The sequence below is a fragment of the Tupaia chinensis genome, unplaced genomic scaffold (assembly GCF_000334495.1).
Source record: "Tupaia chinensis unplaced genomic scaffold, TupChi_1.0 Scaffold000215_1, whole genome shotgun sequence".
Taxonomy (NCBI): Eukaryota; Metazoa; Chordata; class Mammalia; order Scandentia; family Tupaiidae; genus Tupaia; species Tupaia belangeri.
The window spans coordinates 1,932,240-1,954,049 of NW_006159690.1; the positions used below are offsets into that span (position 1 = coordinate 1,932,240).

At 36.4% G+C, this 21,810-nt stretch overlaps 2 protein-coding genes across 3 annotated transcripts in view; one reads left to right on the top strand and one right to left on the bottom strand.

Moving 5' to 3' along the window:
* The window catches only part of DOCK7 (dedicator of cytokinesis 7), a 213,522-nt gene that overhangs the window by 125,040 nt on the left and 66,672 nt on the right, over window positions 1–21,810 (bottom strand). For both annotated transcript variants that reach the window (XM_006147525.3, XM_006147522.3), the window contains exons 14-15: window positions 4,329–4,446; window positions 285–355 (exon numbers count right to left, since the gene is read on the bottom strand). In XM_006147525.3, coding sequence (XP_006147587.1) covers window positions 285–355; window positions 4,329–4,446 — 189 coding nt within the window. The remainder of the gene's footprint in view (window positions 1–284; window positions 356–4,328; window positions 4,447–21,810) is intronic.
* The window catches only part of ANGPTL3 (angiopoietin like 3), a 10,078-nt gene continuing 5,088 nt past the window's right edge, over window positions 16,821–21,810 (top strand). Inside the window, exons 1-3 of the mRNA XM_006147520.3 lie at window positions 16,821–17,388; window positions 18,147–18,257; window positions 20,518–20,632. Of these exons, the coding sequence (XP_006147582.1) occupies window positions 16,897–17,388; window positions 18,147–18,257; window positions 20,518–20,632 (718 nt within the window). The 5' untranslated portion in view covers window positions 16,821–16,896. The remainder of the gene's footprint in view (window positions 17,389–18,146; window positions 18,258–20,517; window positions 20,633–21,810) is intronic.

Genomic DNA, 21,810 nt, shown 5'->3' on the forward strand with positions numbered 1-21,810 from the left:
AGGGAAAGACTGAAGGACCAGAGGCTACAATGATCATCAGTAATGGTATACTACAAATGAAAGGACCAGAGAATTTGATAGAAAAGACGTTTCGTGTACAAAGCCTTATACTTGGGATCTACAGAGAATGACTGTGCATCTACCGACTGAAAATTGTAACGCTGATGTCAGCCTTGAATCTGGCACATTCCGTGCGGCAAAGCATTTGGTACACACACTGGCGTGAGTGCTAACAGTGCCCCTGAGAAGTGAGTAACTTGGAAAGAAATATTTGAATTCAGTACCTGTTATGATATACTACGGCTGTATAGGCTTCCTTTGAAAATTCTGAACAGCTAGATTTACCAAAGATTACCTGTAACAAATAACAGCATGTTGAAACTTCGTTGTAATAAATGCTGGATGTTTCATATCTATGTAAGAATTTGTCTGCTTTATTAACTATTTGAGAATAATGGGGCAAAATCAGCCCAATGAAGATGTGCCTACTGGCGTTCATTAAAAAAAAAATTCCATTGCTTAACTATAAATTTCTTTTCAGTCATAGACCCATCTGAGGCTCAAACATTCAAAAAAGTTTCTATCAGCTATATTTCAATCTACTGGACAATAAGGTACATTTCCTTCCATTTTCTTAAAGAAGGTGAAGAATTCATTTTTAAACTGGATGTATCATATCACTTGTAATTTATATGAGAATATGACCCTAGAATGGTGGCATAAATCTACCATACAAACTGGTGGCTTTTCCACTGAAACGGCAGAGTCATTCTGAAAGTCAAATACAAATTATTTATAAATGACTAAAAAATCCTATTTTAGGTCAAGCTATATATCATTTGCTTCTAGTACTCTCTGTAAGCTACAATACAAAGGAGGAAGAACTCCATTATCACATGTGTTTTAAAAAATACACATTAAAAAAAACTACAGTGTTACCTTTGAAGACACTTTAGAGGTAAAACAATTCAGCACTGTACAGTATCTGGAATTCTAACAGGAATATTGTGGCTAATTTGGGCAGACAATTCAATAAATGGTTTAATGATATCAAGGTCATAGCTATGATTCCTATAAGAGACAATTAAATTTGCAGTGTCATCTAGCCATAAACTCTTACGTATGGCTAGCTATCTTTATTTAAGAATGAACAGATATGCTGGCATAGAAGTACATTTTTAGCAACACAACTGGTAAAATAACCCAAAATGTATTCCTTATATAAGTGGATGAATTGGCATTATCCTTAATTAAAAGGAAGGATTAGGAAGTATTTCTGTTCTTTTTTTTGCAATATTTAAAGTGGGTCCTTTAATTTTACGGATATGTACAAGTGTGATAATTACGACTCTTCTAGATAAGTCTTACTTCATCAATTTGCTAATACCTCAGTGTGGTTTTATGACATGTTCCATGAAAGAATTATGAAGTTTATAATTTTACCATCCTTACATCACATGATCAAAAAAATTATTCTAATTACCATTTGAATAGGCTAATTTGGGCAGACAATTCAATAAATGGTTTAATGATATCAAGGTCATAGCTATGATTCCTATAAGAGACAATTAAATTTGCAGTGTCATCTAGCCATAAACTCTTACGTATGGCTAGCTATCTTTATTTAAGAATGAACAGATATGCTGGCATAGAAGTACATTTTTAGCAACACAACTGGTAAAATAACCCAAAATGTATTCCTTATATAAGTGGATGAATTGGCATTATCCTTAATTAAAAGGAAGGATTAGGAAGTATTTCTGTTCTTTTTTTTGCAATATTTAAAGTGGGTCCTTTAATTTTACGGATATGTACAAGTGTGATAATTACGACTCTTCTAGATAAGTCTTACTTCATCAATTTGCTAATACCTCAGTGTGGTTTAATGACATGTTCCATGAAAGAATTATGAAGTTTATAATTTTACCATCCTTACATCACATGATCAAAAAAATTATTCTAAGAACCATTTGAATAGTCCTTATTTTTATTTATTTATTTATTTATTTATTTATTTATTTATTTATTTATTTTTGGAGAGATTTTCACTATAGGGCGTGTGCGCTCGCCAGACAGACAGAGAGAGACATAGAGACAGAAAGCGAGAAATCACCCCCCAGGGGGGATGGTCACGCCGCAATCCCTTCTCCTCCATTCTCCTCTCAGGATCTTGGGCACGCACGCACACGCGCCCGGCGTGAGTTTTAAGCCACCGGGTCCAGGACTTGAACCGCAGTCGACTATGTGGGAGTCCAGCGACATAGCCATTACGCTAACTGCTGGTTCCCAATAGTCCTTATTTTTTAAAAACAAACACATTATGTCTATGTTTATACACTTTGAAACCATCCACATAAACATAAAAGCATTACATTTTCACGTGACTAATAATACACAAGCGAAAGGAATGCAGTACCTTTTGCTCCCTCTGAGGAGCTATTGCCTTTGACAAAATAACTGGCTTTATCTTCATAACTAAATGATACAGTGGAAAGTGTTCCCTTTTTTTGACTATGTGACAGGTAATTTTAATCATTTAGCAACATAGATTGAGACTTAATTATGCACCAATCTCACAAGCATCAAGATATACAAAGAAGTAGGACACAGACCCTGCCCTCGAGGAGCTCACAATCTAATGAGCCAGACAAAGAAATTGATATAATCATAAAGTGACAAGGCCCATGAAATAAGGGGGAAGATGCTAAGGTCACACCAAAGTGGAGGTGGTCTAACTACAGAGACAAGGTGGGTGCTGCTTGGGCTCTGCACAGGAGGCCATATACATGCTGAGACAAGGAAGAGTTCGTTAGGCAAACAATAAACAGAGTATTTTATACATACTACAGTTGTCATCAGCTCAAATTCATATAGAAATTCACATATGTGCTCAGAGCATCTACTTTCACGATCTATTATTCTTTCATCAACTATGATAGCATATTCCTTCCTTTGGCAGAAATGAAGAGCTAATGAAGAACACGAATGTAAATTTCAAACCTCAAGAATAAATTATATTCATTCAACAAGTATTTATTTAGCATGTATTATATACAAGAATCTTAAGTAACTGCCAAAGGAGAATACAAAGATGAATAATCTGTGTTCACTTGCTGTCAAGGAGATCTATAAATGCTGATGAAACTGAGGCAATAGGGGGACAAAAAAATGTATCTTTCCTAGTAAGTGGAAAGTCAGACGAACTTGATATAAGATGAACATGAACAGATAAAATACGACTGTTAACAATGCACCTATTCTTAAATCACTTTCATTCCACTAGGGTTCTCAGAGGAGAGTGATAGCATATGTTATTAACTTCAATAAGCTGAAAATATACTCTTGTAGAACTTGTATTTATTATTGTTCCACAAATCCTAAACGGCAATTTGGGCAGTCAAGACTCTCCAGTCTGGATTCGATCTACTCTACTCTTTCTGATGTATCTTGTATGGCTCTGGCTGCTCTTCACTGCTGCTGGACACTCCCTGACTTGAACAGCTTGCTTTCCCCCACTCTCCAGATCCACTGCCACGAACATCTTAATAACCTTTGGCTTTAGAACCAAAGTACCTCACCTAGGTGATGCTTGCTTGTTCCTAAACTTCAGCAGGTGTTCTTTCCCACCTTTGAACACCTATTCCTTTGAAGCCCTATACCAATCTTTTAATACTTAGCACATGCCTTGGTTCTCAGTATTAACAGAATGCAAAGACTTCAGTGAGACTTACAGGTACTCATAACTGGTTCTGAGCCCCAGCGATTATTACTTAATTCAAAAGCGATTCAGCTGGGGCACTGAAAACCTCCTCTGGTGAATCAAATGTGTAGTCAAGACTGAGAACTAATGCCTGAGTTCCTCAACTAAAGTGGGTAGAGTTATACATGTTAGAATCACTGGGGGGCATTTGCACCCTACAGCCTCCTAAATCCTACCTGGTCTTTCATTCTAAAGGGAGTTGAAGAGAACCAGAATCAAAAATGCCAAAAGCAGAGAAAAGGCATATGTACTTTGATAAAGTATTCTAGGTGATACAAATTGGACTTTCTTGGAAAAGCCACTTTTTAAGGTTTATATATCTTATGTCCTCTGGATGACAAGTCTTATTCATCTTTGTATCTCTGAGACTACTTAGCATATACCAAGTCCTCAATAAACAAGTTAGACTTTAAGTAAACTCATTACTATCAATATAGCATGTGATGCAGTTAAAAATTTGCTTTAAAAGATCACACTCCTTTCCAGCTGGAGCTGTCAACAACATGGTACAAAGAATGTCTATGTGAACTATCTAGGAAGAATAGGAAGGGTAAAGAACATTGCTTACCGGCATGGCATTGCTCAGATCCTCTCCATACATAAACTGGACTTTCACCGTTATATTTCTGGCAGAACCTTGACGATTGGCAAAATTAAGACTCTGAGGGTATATGTAGAGAAGATTTCTGTGAAAGTAACCATATAAATGATAGTGAATACATATCTAAGAACATTATGTATCACTCACTAAACACAAAAGAAATAAGTGACCAAATACTGAATTATTAATACTTGCAAGGCACTGTGCTAAGAATTTCCACATACAATGTTTTATTTGATCCTTAGGGCAATGAATTGAGGCCCAGAAAGTTCACTGATTTTCGTACAAACCAATTAAGTAAGTAACAAAGCTGAAATTAAAACACAGGTCAGTAAGGATTCAAAACTCACTATCTTTCTTCTATAAGAGGTTCTGAGAAATAAATGAGTAGGGACTGAAACATCATTAAGAAGTTTAAACACAGCTCTAAAATTACCTTAGTTACTTTTGCAGATATAAACACAATGGCATTTATAGATGTAGTTTTTATATAAATGTGATCAAGGATTTAAAAGGTATTATATACTATTCCACATTATATTTCCAAAACATATTACAGTATTGCAGGTATAACAGAATAACACATTGGGTTGTTGGAAGTCATGAATTTTTTTTGTTTTTGTATGCAAAAATCCATCACAAGTTTTCCAATGACTCAATAGTTACTATGAGACAATCACATTATATTCTGCATTTATTTGTCTTCCTGTCTTATTTCTTGACTCTTACAAAAACTTTCATAGTCCTTGCTGCCCACATAGAGAAGAGAAATGACTCAAGACATCAGAACGAAGGGTTAAAAGGAAGAATGAGGGACCCAGCAGTTGGCGTACTGGCTATGTTGCTGGACTCTCATGTAATCGACTGCAGTTCAAGTCCTGGACCTGGTGGCTTAAACTCAGGCTGGGCACATGTGCATGCGTGCCCAAGATCCCGAGAGGAGAATAGAGGAGACGGGATTGTAGGTGGCCATCCCCCCTGGGGGTTGATTTCTCGCTTTCTGTCTCTCTGTCTCTTTCTGTCTTTCTGGTGAATGCACACACCCTATAACAAAAACCTCTCCAAAAAAAAAAAAAAAAAAAGAAGGAAGAATGAATTACTTTATCTGAAGACTAGTGGAGAGAGTTGATAAGTTTCAAGTATAATAAAACCTTGCTAATTAATGGCTGGGACAATGAAAATAGGTCTAAATTTTCTGGAGGGTGGTAGGGCAATGTAGACATTTTAAATGAACACACCCACTTTACCCTATTTATGAAAAGTGTGCAGGGAGATGAAGAGTGTGGGGCATAGGAAGGGAGAAAATGATAGAATGGATAAAATTATATTTCCAAAACTAATAGTTATGGATTTAGTTTTTTCTAAACTTTATATTCGGTTTGAATTTTGAATGTCTTTGGCAATAAGCATACACTCTGGAAGTATTAAGGAAATAGAAAAGTTTTATTTAAAATAACCAAAAGAGAAAATGGCAAGTGAAGAAATTATGATTGGTCAGTTTGCCAATCAAAACAACTGGAAATCAAAGCTAACTATAACTGGGGCCAGCAGGTGGTATGGTGTTAAAGACCCTAGACCCCAACATGGCAGACCACAAACCTGGCAGCTTGAAAATCACACTGGGCACGTGTGCATGCGTGGCCCAAATCCCGAGAGAATAGAGAAGAGACTGCAGTGTGGCAACCCCCCACTCCCAGGAGATTTCTCACTTTCCCTCTCTCTGCCTTTCTCCGGCAAGAGCACTTGCCCTACGGCAAAAACCTAAAAAATATAACTATTGGTATAACTAACCACTGAAATTATCAAGTTAATTTCCAACCAGAAATAGTTACTAATTCTCCAACAAACAGTAGACATTAGATTGGGCACAAGAGAAATAAAGATTAAGAAGTTATCCCTTTGTCTTGAGAAATATACAGTTTAATGGGGCAGAAATGCCTATAAACACATCATTTTCAAAATAATGACAGGGCTTGGCAGGTGACAGAGTGGTTAAGGGCACTGGACTCCCACATGTCCAACCACAGTTCAAGTCCTAGACCTGGCAGCTTGCTTTCTCACTTCTCTCTCACACACACACACACCCTGACCCTCTCTGATCAAATTAAAATAAATATGTAAATGGATAAAATTAAATACAGTCATTTTAAAAAATAATGAGAGTGATATATAGATGCAATAAGAGGAAAAGACAGGTACTTGGCTGTCTGTGGACAAGTCTTTTCATCAGTAAGATCCCCCCATTTGTTGAAGAAAGTGGATTGTTTTTGTGTAAATTTTCCAGAGCCTAGATTTTACTAATTGCATCCCTGTAGAGTCATTTAACGTGTTTCTCTATGTTTTCTGTAAATTGAGAACTGAATTTAGACCCTTTGTCATATTTAGGTTCAATTTCTTCCAGCAAGATCACTTCATAAAGGATATCATCTTCTATCAGGAAGAAAATGCTTGCTTGTTTCTTTTTGTGAAATTAATGAACAATGAGGATCGATGCTTAAATCCATGAATTCATTAAAGGTTGCCAAAAGGTAATGCCGTATTCTATCATTCCTTCTTTACTTAACAGCTAGAACACCTCTAGCTGTGGCTAGAGGCTTGGCTTGCCAAGTGAGACTTGGCTTTGCCAGTGACTCGTTACACAGAAATAGTAAGAAATGCTTGATTCTTTTATGTTACTTGTCAGTTTTCTTTGTCTTCACATTTTTAATTGTTTTAAATTGACATTTTGTTGTTGTACATTATTATTACACACAATATGGTTTTTCAAAGCATGCATGCAGGACATGATTTATCAGTTTCCGAAACAACAACTTGGTGTACTACAATCCTCTAAATACGTTTTTAGATTTTTAAAAACTCATATATCAAACTTATATGATAGGTTTCAGTACATTAAAGTTATTCTTACAGATAATATCTGTATTATATTATAAATATTCATAATATATTGTGTTTGGTCAAAGAAAAAACAATTCAAGATTGTTTTTTGATTCAGCTAGAGTAGTCCTTGATAACTTCAGGTTTCCTATTGTAACATTTTCCAGGCTCTTGTACATTTTCTGCCCACATCTACAATCAGTCATTTCTCCAAGAACCTGTGGTTCTTTTGAGTTTAAAAAAAAAAAAAAGCTTTTCTAAACCACAGTCTGAGCATTCCTTGTAGTTCAGTGTCATTGTGTCTAGACTATGGAGGTAGAACAACTTAAAGGGGAAATGCTTTAATATGAAATATATCTTCGGTTCATACTGACATTTCCAATTCAGATTCAGGACTCTAAGGGTTTTGGTTATCTGCTTTTTGGGAGAGTGCAGGAGGGAAAGGAAGGAAGATAGGTATTTTTCACGGGATGTCGCCATGTGTTGACCCTCATGCCCACCCTCCTGGTTAGCTAAGACCATAGGCAAGTGCCACCACACGTGACTTGTTCTAGGTTGGGCAAGAACCTGGGCCTCTCAGGTGGCCTCAGCAATAATGCAGCAGATCCTTCCTGCTTGCACCATTCTAGCTAGGCCAAATTCAGGACTAGTAGGTTTTTACTTTAACTTTTCTCCCTCACATCTGTATGTCATTTTCCCCATGCTTAGAATCATTCTCAAGAACTATGAAAGAATTAGAATTTTATCACTAATTATTCATCTGCATTAATCCAACAATGGCATCTTAAAGAACTACAAAATTCTGTAATCAGACAGAGGAGGATAAGCACGCAAAGACTGAGAAGGCACCCACAGAGAAGTAGAAGGGAACCCATGAAAGTGCAAATACACAAAAACCAAAGAAAATATAAGATGAAAGAAATAGTTAAATATCGAATGTTATTCAGATGCCAAATGAGATACTAAATTAAATAACTGAAAACTGTCCATGAGATTTAGCATCATAAAAATGAATGATAACCTTAGGCTCATGACAGATAAAAGTAAGTTCAGAAGTAGGAGGTAAAAAGACAAAATACGTGGGACCAGCAGGTGGTATAATGGTTACATGAACTCCCACATAGTCAACTACGGTTCGAGTCCTGGATCAGGCAGCTTAAAACTCATGCTGGACACGTATGTGTGCGTGCCCAAAATCCCAAGAAGAGAATGGAGGAGAAGGGATTGCGTTGTGGCAATCCCCCCAGGGCGGGTGGGGGGTGATTTCTCACTTTCTGTCTCTCTGGTGAGCAAATGCACCCTGTAGCAAAAATCCCTCTGAAAAAAATGTAAAAAAATATTAAAATAAGTGACATTTTTAAAGTGTAGCTACAAAAAGGAAAAAGATAATGCAATAATTGAAAAACATATGGGAGTTATGGAAGTCTTTAAAATTAAATCCTAATAAAAAGGAATATAGTTAAGACAGTTTGCATACACTTGGACAAGAATGTAATTTATGAAATGGTAGGAGAGAACAGAATCCAAAGCACATAATAACATATTGGTCTCGGGGGCTAGCAGGTGGTGCAGTGGTTAAGGGTGTTGGACTCCCACATGGCTGACCACGGTTTGAGTCCCGGACTTGGTGGCTTGCTTTCTCACTTTCTCTCTCTCTCTCTCTCTCTGGTCAAATTCAAATAAATAAATAAATAAAATAAAGTTAAATAAAATAATTCTTTAAAAATATAGAAGCCTTAACTATGCCTATTATTCTTCACTGTAAGAAACATTTACGGAGTATCTACACAGTGTCCTAGATTCTGAGAATAGAGAGATAGGAAATAAAATCTTTGATTTCTGTAGAACTCATAGTCTAGAAGGAAATCAGAGAAGTAAATAATTATAATGTGTATGATAAATGTTGTGAAAAAAAACCCTCAACACTGGAGCCCATATGAAGACTTGAGACTAAAGAATCTGTCCGCAAATTTCAAGGAAACCTTTGCAAATAGTATGGACATGCAACATGCACACAGAAAAGTAAAATACACTATGCTCCCTCCTCCCTGCCCCAAACAAACCACCCAATTACTGAAATTGAGATCTCTCTCTTGGCTTTGGGGACATCCACATGACTGGCCTCCTCCCACCAGTCAAATAAATGAAAGTTTCACCTTTACCTTACCCCCATCACCTCAGTTATTTCATTCACAACTCTTACATAATCTATAAGTATTCTGTTCACTTATACATCACTTCTTGTTTTTTATCTCCCCCAATAGAGCCCAAACTTCACGAGGCCGAGAACCTTATCTATCTTTTTAACTTCTATATTCCTAATACCAAAAATACAGCCTCATATTTATTGAATGAGTGAACAGATGAATGAATAATATAGACTATACAGAATATATACAAAGATTTAATTGCTTGACACTTTTGGGAGCCTGGATTCTAGGTTAAATAGAAATTGACTGAACATTATCTATAAACTATGTTTGATTTCCAACATAAGCAATACAATATTTTTTTTTTTTTAATTTTTGTAGAGAGATTTTTTGGTATAGGGTGCATATGCTCTCCAGAGATACAGGAATTATCTCCCAGAGGGATGGCCATGCTGCAATTCCGTCTCCTCCATTCTCCTCTTGGAATTTTTGGCATGCACGCACAAGCATGACATGCATAGGCTGTGTGTGCTTCCTGGAGAGACAGAGACAGAGAGACAGAAAGCAAGGAATCACCCCACAAGGGAATGGCCATGCTGCAGTCCCTTCTCCTCCATTCTCCTTTCAGGATCTTGGGTGCACGTGCACGCGCGCGCGCACACACACACACACACACACACACACACACACACACACACATTCCTAGCATGAGTTTTAAACCACTGGGTCTAGGACTCAAACTGCTGTCGACTACATAGGAGACCATCGACATAACCATTATGCTGCCTGCTTGTCTCAAGCAACAGGATTTTAAACTCAACTTGTTTCTGAGGGTAAGAGGCACAGAACTAAATCCAGATTATCTGCTGTTTGACTACTAATTCCACTCATAAATTCTCTAAAAAACATACTAAGTCTTTATTTTTTTAAGAAAAACTCCTTTAAAGAAATTTCAAATCAGCAAGGACAAGGTAAATTAATGGAAACTCTTGAGAGAGTTGACTAACTATTTAGAGAAAAAAAAGATGAATTCCCATTTCACCCCCTCATCAAAACAAATTCCAGGGTAATCAAAGATTTAACTAACAAAAAGAAAACCATAAAAGTACTAGATGAGCTTTAAAGAAACTGTATTTTATAGTGAGGGAAGCAAGACTTAACACAAGTCACAAAAGTCATAAAAGACCAACTTGTTTTTTTTTTTTTTTTTTTTTGGAGAGGTTTTCACTATAGGGCGCGTGCGCTCACCAGCCAGAAAGAGAGAGACATAGAGACAGAAAGCGAGAAATCACCCCCCACGGGGGATGGTCACGCCACAATCTCTTCTCCTCCATTCTCCTCTCGGGATCTTGGGCACGCACGCACACGCGGCCAGCGTGAGTTTTAAGCCACTGGGTCCGCGACGCGAACTGCGGTTGACTACGTGGGAGTCCAGCGACATAGCCATTACGCTAACTGCTGGTTCCCAAGACCAACTTGTTTTTAAGAATTATTTTATTTTTTTTTTCACGTGAATTTTGGCAGAGAAAGACAGAGAGAGAGAGAAGAGAGAAGGCCTCCAGGCCCAGGACTTGAACCATGGTCAGTCGTGTGGGAATTCCAACACCTTAACCACCACGCCACCTGCTGGCTCCATAAAAGACTAATTTTAAAGTTCAATACAGCAAGCGATGTCATAAACATAAGTAGGGAAAAGTGACAAATTGGAAAATATCATATTCTAAATAGATGACAAACAGAATCCATAATATATAAATAATTCTTAAAAAAAAAATCTCTCCCCAAAAAACGAATTGCGGCATGGCCATCCCCCTGGGGGATGGTTTCTATCCTTCTATCTCTCTGTCTCTGTGTCTCTGGAGAGGGCACACGCCCTAAAGCAAAAATCTCTCTCAAAAAAAAGTCAACATCTATGAACTTACATAATAATAATATTTGCACTCATACATAAAGACTTCTGAGTTACAAAAAAAAAAAAAAAAAAAAAATTAAAGAGATACTACATACAAAAGAGCCAAAATACCCTGGGCTTCATTTGGAAGTCATATCACCATAAGATTGCACAACTTAGGGGAGGACAAAGGACTTTGCCTTGCTTGGAATTTGAACAAGTTACACTCAGATGTTCTAAAGTTCTATGTAGCTAAGAAATTTTGCAGATTAGCTCTTAGAAACCAGAAATCCTTAAATTAGGTCTTAAGTTTCCTTAAGAGTTTCTTATTTTCTTTGGCATAACATCTTTTAATTCTTATATTATCACTGGTTATATTTGATCTGGGTTCTATTTAAACAGGCACAAGTTCAAGCAAAGATTAGACTCTGCCTTCAACAATGTACACTCCAACAGGAGGCACTAAGAGGTAGATGTAAATCACTCATGAAGTTACTACCATCATTGTTTTCCTGTGTCGAAAGGCTTCTGCAGTCCACAACTAGGGAAATTATTTAATTATATTTGATAACGTAATGCAAACTACTATAAGAAAAACGTTATCCAGATATTTCTACCCCGAAACAACTTATTATAAACCAAGAACACATGACCACTGCCTCTAAGTTATCAGTGTTACAAGTGAGGAACTGCATATACTGTGCAAAAAGTACTAATATTCCAGTCCTGTACCAAACCAGGAGAGTGTGCGTCTTCATGCACCTCTTTGGTTATTAGTGTCCAGTCACATCCATGCTCCAGAAGGGGCCATTTTTAAAATTTCCTTCTCTAAAAAGGACTTGCTATATTGAAAGGTTGTATCTATTCCCTGTAAGTCTTGTACTTTGACAATTTCCAAACATTATGACTTTATCATTCTCTTAGTTGTTCGATAAATATTTATAAAAAAAACCCAATTTTTTTTTTTTTTTTTTTTTTTTTGGAGAGGTTTTCACTATAGGGCGCGTGCGCTCACCAGCCAGAAAGAGAGAGACATAGAGACAGAAAGCGAGAAATCACCCCCCACGGGGGATGGTCACGCCACAATCTCTTCTCCTCCATTCTCCTCTCGGGATCTTGGGCACGCACGCACACGCGCCCAGCGTGAGTTTTAAGCCACTGGGTCCGCGACGCGAACTGCGGTTGACTACGTGGGAGTCCAGCGACATAGCCATTACGCTAACTGCTGGTTCCCAAGACCAACTTGTTTTTAAGAATTATTTTATTTTTTTTTTCACGTGAATTTTGGCAGAGAAAGACAGAGAGAGAGAGAAGAGAGAAGGCCTCCAGGCCCAGGACTTGAACCATGGTCAGTCGTGTGGGAATTCCAACACCTTAACCACCACGCCACCTGCTGGCTCCATAAAAGACTAATTTTAAAGTTCAATACAGCAAGCGATGTCATAAACATAAGTAGGGAAAAGTGACAAATTGGAAAATATCATATTCTAAATAGATGACAAACAGAATCCATAATATATAAATAATTCTTAAAAAAAAAATCTCTCCCCAAAAAACGAATTGCGGCATGGCCATCCCCCTGGGGGATGGTTTCTATCCTTCTATCTCTCTGTCTCTGTGTCTCTGGAGAGGGCACACGCCCTAAAGCAAAAATCTCTCTCAAAAAAAAGTCAACATCTATGAACTTACATAATAATAATATTTGCACTCATACATAAAGACTTCTGAGTTACAAAAAAAAAAAAAAAAAAGAAATTAAAGAGATACTACATACAAAAGAGCCAAAATACCCTGGGCTTCATTTGGAAGTCATATCACCATAAGATTGCACAACTTAGGGGAGGACAAAGGACTTTGCCTTGCTTGGAATTTGAACAAGTTACACTCAGATGTTCTAAAGTTCTATGTAGCTAAGAAATTTTGCAGATTAGCTCTTAGAAACCAGAAATCCTTAAATTAGGTCTTAAGTTTCCTTAAGAGTTTCTTATTTTCTTTGGCATAACATCTTTTAATTCTTATATTATCACTGGTTATATTTGATCTGGGTTCTATTTAAACAGGCACAAGTTCAAGCAAAGATTAGACTCTGCCTTCAACAATGTACACTCCAACAGGAGGCACTAAGAGGTAGATGTAAATCACTCATGAAGTTACTACCATCATTGTTTTCCTGTGTCGAAAGGCTTCTGCAGTCCACAACTAGGGAAATTATTTAATTATATTTGATAACGTAATGCAAACTACTATAAGAAAAACGTTATCCAGATATTTCTACCCCGAAACAACTTATTATAAACCAAGAACACATGACCACTGCCTCTAAGTTATCAGTGTTACAAGTGAGGAACTGCATATACTGTGCAAAAAGTACTAATATTCCAGTCCTGTACCAAACCAGGAGAGTGTGCGTCTTCATGCACCTCTTTGGTTATTAGTGTCCAGTCACATCCATGCTCCAGAAGGGGCCATTTTTAAAATTTCCTTCTCTAAAAAGGACTTGCTATATTGAAAGGTTGTATCTATTCCCTGTAAGTCTTGTACTTTGACAATTTCCAAACATTATGACTTTATCATTCTCTTAGTTGTTCGATAAATATTTATTGTTTCTACAATGTGTAAGGCATTGTGCTAAAGTGCTACTAAGGGATATAAATTTTTAAATGGATAAAGATCTTGCTAATAAATAGCGTATAGTGTAAAAGGGAAGAAAAGCTGGCCCATCTCAATTCTATCTAAATAGAAGGTGAGTGAAATATTTCGGTCAATCATTGTAAGCCACAAAAACGGACAGCTTGGTTCAGAGAAGTTTTGAAATGTGCCCTTTGTGACCAAGGATCACAATCGTAACTTTTCCCTTTATAGAAGAAGGAAAAAACTTGAATTTTTTTAGCTCGACATACAATTCTTTAGTTCCATCACGTGTATCAGTACAAAAAGTAGGATGAAACTGAGTAAAAAGGGTATTTTTCTTTTTCTTCCACGTTAGTAAACGTATTTGTATATTTTTATTAACTCCTGTTATTTCTGCTACAAATATTTATATGGTTCTTTCTTAGATACTTAAGAAAAAATACACACAGGCTAGTCAAAAGACACAATTCTTACAAAGGTCCAAAAGACCAAAACTTAGAAAACCCAAATTCTGGCAAACTTTCCCAGCTCACAGGTAATGTTCTACACGCTTTGTAAATATTAACTCTTAATCTTTATACAGTCCTATTGAGGAGGTACCTTCACCAGACAGGTAAGAAAACAAGAGGTACAGAGAAGCTAAGTAATCTGGCCAAGGGTGAAGCTACAGACCAGCAGAGCCAGGAGTCTAACTCTGGTGATCTTCCTCCAGATTCATGCTCTGACCCGCTACACTACACTACCTCGACTTTAACTTTTATATTCAAAGCCCTTAATTCCAAATGATCAAAATAAAGATCTTCTATTTTATGTCAGGAAGAAGCATTTCTAAGAATATAAATTTAGAAAAGATCATTCATTTTGTACAATGCTGCTTGACAATTTAAAACTTAAATTCAAATTCACTGTGTCAACATTTCTCCCTTAGTTAACTTTATTGAAATTTTCTTTTAGGTAGGATTGATTATTCACATACACATACACAAGTTAAAAGTTTCATATAACAACTGATAGTTTAGGCCATTCCTATTTGCCTGATACTGTTGCTACACGTGTTATTTTTTAATTTCTCATAACCCTATAAATTGTATACGATAATTACTCCAGCTCCACAGATGAGGAGACTGAAGTATAGGACTTTAGGCAGCTTGTCCAAAGCCAGACAGCTTGAGCTGATTTCTGGACCAAGACCCTAGCCTGACTCCAGAACCCATGTTCTTAATTCTATAATATAAATATATCATGATCAGGTTTAAAGGGTTTGTTATTTTTTTCAAAAAGTTCTTAAACTGTTAACTCAACAAGGATCATCACTTATAATTTAAACATTTAGTGTTTTTCCTTTTAACATTAAGTTTCCAGCACAGTGGGGCATTTATTTTTAGACATACTATATACTATAAATCTTTTGTTTTTGGTAAATTTGTCTTATCAAATTTATTGCTATACCAGACAAACTTGAGAAAACCTGATGATAAGCAAGTTGATTCTGACACTGAAAGTATTCACAATTTCATTCTATTTTGACCTCAGATTGCAGGTCTATTGGTCCTTCAGTGGCCACATGAAAAAGAGTATAAAACACAGATGTTGAACATAATAGGAAAGAGGGTGAAATGCCTCTAATGGTACTTACTATGCATGGGATTTTGTGATCAGGTACAGGATAGTTAAGATATATAATGTGAAATTAAAAAACATACTGACAAATAATTATATTACATATAATTATATGTTTGCTTATGTAGAATACCACAAGAATACAACACTGAGAAGCATTAACACCACCTGAGAGGGTTAAAGAAGTCTTCACAGAAAATGAATGGGTCACTGTTTCCAAAAGAATTAAAATACAATGAGTAAAATACAATCTTTTTTTTTTTTTTTTTTAGGTTTCATTTATGTATTTAGAGAGAGAATGAGCATCCCGACAGGCTTCTGACACTGCAATCTACCTTCAGCCCAGGCATGGGTCTATTTGTGCCTGCTGTACTCAGGGAGGTCTCAGGACTTGAACTGGCAACCTTCCTATGTGGATCTGTTTTATAGAGTGTGGCCTTTTACCACTATACCACTCTTTGGCCTTTAAAAAATACATTCTTGATTTACTAACTTTTCCTCAACTTTAATGATGAATTTACCCATTAAAGAGTTTTTTGATTTATAAATCTCTCTTTTTTGGGGAGGCTGGGGAGGAAGTTTTTGCTATAGGGCACGTGCGCTCACCAGAAAGACAGAGAGACAAAAAGTGAAAAATCTCCCAGGAGGGATGGCCACGCTGCAATCCCTTTTCCTCCATTCTCCTCTCAGGATCTTGGGCACACACACACACACATGCACACGCACCTGGCGTGAGTTTAAGCCATTGGGTCTGGGACTCGAACCGTGGTCGACGACATGGGAGCCCAGCAACAAAGCCATTACGCCAGCTGCTGATCCCCTGATGTATAAATCTTATTACAAATTGTGAAACATTAAAATTGGTTTTAAAAGTAGGTAGAGCCAGGGTGCCAGCAAGTGGCATGGTGGTTGAGGTGCTGGACTTTCACATGGCCAATTGTGGTTCAAGTCCTGGACCTGGCAGCTTGCTTTCTCACGTTCCCTCTCTCTGTCTCTCTCTAGTCAAATTAAAAATAATAATAATAAAATAAATAAATAAAATTAAATAGATCTTTAAAAAAAAGTAGGTAGAGCCCATAACACTGAAAAGTGAAGTTTATACTAAAACAAAGTGAAAAACAGTAACAATTTCAAACTATCTATTAAGTTAGTTGCTCATTTCTTTGATTTCATTCAACATTGATCTAACTCAAAGTGGAAGAAGGTTACATTTGTGCAAGTTAACATAGCTTAATAATTAACTTTATTCACCTTCCAACCTTAGCTTTGATGTGGCAAAGAGTGGTATATATAGAGTTAAGTCTAGGTTTGCTTTACTGGAGAAAAACAGTCGCAAATCATTTGAAATTGAGAAATTAGGATAAAAATGTACATGATTAAGCTCTTTCTTTTTATTGTTCCTCTAGTTATTTCCTCCAGAATTGACCAAGACAAATCATCATTTGATTCTATATCACCAGAGCCAAAATCAAGATTTGCTATGTTAGATGATGTAAAAATTTTAGCCAATGGCCTCCTTCAATTGGGACATGGTCTTAAAGACTTTGTCCATAAGACTAAGGGCCAAATTAATGACATCTTTCAAAAACTCAACATATTTGATCAGTCTTTTTATGATCTATCACTGCAAACCAACGAAATCAAAGAAGAAGAAAAGGAACTGAGAAGAGCTACATCCAAACTACAAGTCAAAAATGAAGAAGTGAAGAATATGTCACTTGAACTCAATTCCAAACTTGAAAACCTCCTAGAGGAAAAAATTCTACTTCAACAAAAAGTGAGGTATTTGGAAGAACAATTAACTTTAATTCAAAATCAACCTGAAATTCAGGAACATCCAGAAGTAACTTCACTTAAAGTAAGTAGATACCAAAGAGGGTTCATGTTTATGTTTTCAATGTAGACCTTTTAAAAAATACTTCTAAGATAATACAATTTAAATATGTTGTTGCATGACTGAAATATTTTTTCTCATGAAAAACAGCCTTCAGAAAATAAAATTTCCTGTTATAATTTCAAATTTTTGTTTTCCTAACATTACATGCAAGGACCTTAGAACAGTTCATGAAAAATATGTGTATTATGAAAAATTTATGCATGAATTTCAAATTTTTTTGCATTAACATCTCACTTTAAGTTCATTTTCCAAGAATTTTTTGAAGTCCCTCATATGTACTGAAACTAAATTTATATCTGATACAAAAATTACAAATCAGTTAAATAATAAAAATTAGAACATTAAATTACTGCACTATTGCACATACCAGAGGTAAGTAAAAAGTTCAAGAAATTTAAATTTAAAACTATTCTCCCATGTTTAAAATAGATGAAAATTATATAGTAAGTGATAAAGACATATTCCTATTAAAATACTGTGGGGTTTTGTTTGTTTAATTGAAGTTCAGATCATTAAATTTCAGAAATGGCAATTTTAAATAAACTGTAAGAACCAAGATGCATGTGTTATTGCAAAGAAACATAAGGAGAAGATGATTGCCAATATTCATTTTCTAATCCACTATTAGTTTTTAAAAATTAAGTAATGATAGTGTTATAGAAAATAATAACTTTAACTAAAAAGAAAGAAACTTTGACCAACCTAAGATCTTTGCCCAGACTTTTGTAGAACAGCAAGATAATAGCATCAAAGACCTTCTCCAGACCGTGGAAGAACAATATAGGCAATTAACCCAACAGCACAGTCAAATAAAAGAAATAGAAAATCAGGTAAGTGAGGGGTGGCAGGTAGCATGGTGGTTAAAGGTGCTGGACCACCATGGTTCAAGTCTCGGACCTGGTGGCTTCCTTTCTTGCTTCCCTCTCATGTCAAATTGGAAAATAATAATAAATAAAGTTAAACTGAAAAATAATTCTTAAAAAAAGAAAAGAAAATCAGGTAAGTGAATATTTTAATGGTATGCCCAATCTTTCAGACTGATTTATAAAAACACTGAACCTAAAATTATTTAGAAGTTTAAATTGGATTACAAATAAAACGATCACATCGGCATGATTAAGATCGCAGCCTTTGAAGCTCATAAATTGTTTGAATCACATCCCTAAACTTTTTCTATATGACCTTGCGTGAGTTCTTAAACCTCTCTGTTTCCCCACCTATCCTATGAAGATGATACAGAAACCTCTTATTGGATCATTGTAAGAAAAATAAAATTAATTCATAGCAGCCTAAGTGATCCTTTTCAATTTTCAATTAGATCATGTCTTTCTTTTGCTGAAAGCCCCCTAAAGGTTTCCCCTCTTATCATACTTGGCTCCTAAGACTTGAGATGACCTTCACTGGCTCCTGACTTCACCTTTTCAACTCTGGTCCTATTGGCCTCTTCACAGTTACTCAGACACATGACACACACTGCCACCTCAGGGCCTTGGTCCTTACTGTTCCCTCTATCTGGAATTCTCTTCTCCCTGGGATCTGCCTGGCCACTCTTTCATTTCCTTTGGGACTTTATCAATGAAACCTTTCTAAGTCACTTAATCAAAAATTACGGCCTTCTACTCTCATCCCTGAAAGCTTCAAACTCCTTAACTACTTTTCTCTTTAAAACTTTATTTATTTATTTATTTATTTTGAGAAAAAAAAATAATAATAAAATACAATGTGAACAGCTGGCTAGATGAAGGAGAGAGGAAATTAGAATAAAGCTTTGTCAGAATCTAAGCATTCCACTATATACTACAATCACTTAAAAAATATTATTTAGGGGGCTAGCAGGCGGCATCGTGCTTAAGGTGCTAGACTCCCATATGGCAGACCATGGTTTGAGCCCCGGATCCAGTGGCTTGAAAATCACACCAGGCCCGTGGATATGTGTGTGCCCAAAATCCCAGGAGCTGAACAGAGAAGGGACTGCGGCATGGCCATCCCCCCTGGGGGGTGATTTCTAGCTTTCTGTCTCTCTGTCTCTCTCTGTCTTCCTGGCAAGCGCATGTGCTCTCTAGCAAAAACCTCTCAAAAAAAAAAAAAAAAAGAAAAAAAAAAGTTGAAAACCCAACATATCTTAAACAGTACTGCTAAACTAACAATGAAATATTGAATATACAGCAAATAAAGCTGACAATCTGACAACAGCTTACTACTGAGGTTTATTAAGTTCAAAATATGCCTGTGTTACTGAATAGAATATCTAAGCAAATCTGAAATACTCTAAGCAAATCTGCTTTTGACATTGCTCTGTTTTTTGAACAACTGTATGTAACAATTGTTGGTTTTTTTTTTTTTTTTGGAGAGATTTTCACTATAGGGTGCGTGCACTCACCAGACAGAGACATAGAGACAGAAAGCGAGAAATCACCCCCCAGGAGGGATGGTCACGCCGCAATCCCTTCTCCTCCATTCTCCTCTCGGATCTTGGGCACGCACGCACATGCACCCGGCATGAGTTTTAAGCCTCCGGGTCCAGGACATGAACCACGGTCGACTACGTGGGAGTCCAGCGATATAGCCATTACGCTAACTGCTGGTTCCCACAATTGTATTTTTTAATGCACTAAGTAATGTGCCTGATGAAGTATTTTATGGAGAATTTGTACGCCTGGATAGCATTGCTTATCCCTCTCTTTCCTGCTTTTCTGCCAGAGGGCACAAGTGCTCACCCAAGGGAAACAGAGAGACACAAGGAAAGGGAGAGGGAGAAATCACCCCACAATGAGGCATGGTCAAGCCACAACCCCTTCTCTTCCATTTCACCATCCTGTCAATATTTTTGAGCAAGCACACACACACCTGGAGCATTTTCAAGCCAACAGTGCCAGAATTCAAACAACGTGGTCAGTCATGTGGGATCTGGATCCCTTAACCAGCAGGCCACAGGGAGACCCTGTTTATCCCTCTTAACATCAAAAGCAATAAACATTATGAACTGAAAGGCAAAATGCACACACATTATACTTCCAATATCCTCAGTCAGATTTCTCCTAATTGTAGATTAAATACTATTTTGAAAGTAGATTTATATTCTTTTAACAGCTCAAAAGAACCGGTATTCAAGAACCCACAGAAAATTCTCTTTCTTCCAAGCCAAGGGCACCAAGAACTACTCCCTCTCTTCAGGTGAATGAAACAAAAAACGTAGAACATGATGGTAAGATAATATCATGGGTTTCCTTTTTTAATTTTTTAAGTTAATTTATTTTTCTGTTGAGAGTGAGCAAGACAGAGAAAGGGGAGAAGGCACCCCCAACAGGGTCCTCTTGTCACAATCCATTCTCAGCTTGGTTCAGCTAACCTGGACCACAGGCATGCACGCGTGTCCACAGAATGCAGAGAGGCCTTGGGATGTAAACTGGGACTCTCATAAGGTCTAGAAACCAGGGCATTTCATGTTTCCTTAAAGCTATTATCATCAAATTTCCTCTTCTCAGGACTCACTCTAGACTAAAAGAAAGTAAAGAAACATATCTACCAAATACATTGTGTCAACCTAAATTAGACCTTGGGGTTTATTTTAAAGTCCCACAAAAGACATCCTTAAGATCCTTCATCCTAATCAGAGAAATGTAGGTATGGATTTAATATTAGATAGTGTGTATTACATTAGATGTGCTAATGATATGACAGTTATGTTAGAGAATACCTCATGTGTAAGAGACACATGGTGAAATATTTATGAGCTTAAGGATCATGGGTATTTGCAAATTACTTTCAAATCCACAACAAAGTACATGTTTGTATATGTGTGTGTATAAAAAAATGACAAAATGCTAGCTACTGTTGAATTCAGATAGAAAGATGACGTTGGTCTCCTCAGCAATTCATTCTGCTTTCCTGTTGCTTGAATATATTCACACAAAAAAATGAAAGTTGTGGGAAACAATATCTCCATTCCTAGCCAAACTTAAAAAAAAAAAAAATGCACTCTCAAAACGTTTATTTTTTATGTAATTACTACAGAAAAAATAAAATGATCTCTATTTTAGTTTTTTCCACATAGGTTTACACTTTCCACATAGCTCTCTTTACTAAATGCTATAAGTCAAGCACTGTGCTAAGTCTTATGTTCATTTTTGCCATTTTATATTGTTTCTGTCTCACACACCTGCATAAATAATAATAATAATAATGTGTTTAAAATTCTCATTTTATCCCTTTCATAAAAAAATCAATTTGGTAATAACTATTTTTATACTCTTTGCATAACATGCCATCAAATAAAAATGCTTTAGTATAAACACAGCTATAATTTAGTATTAAAAAATATATATTCACACCAAGTGCATGAAATATCAATTGAAATCTCAAGCTCTGGAATATCATTCCTGC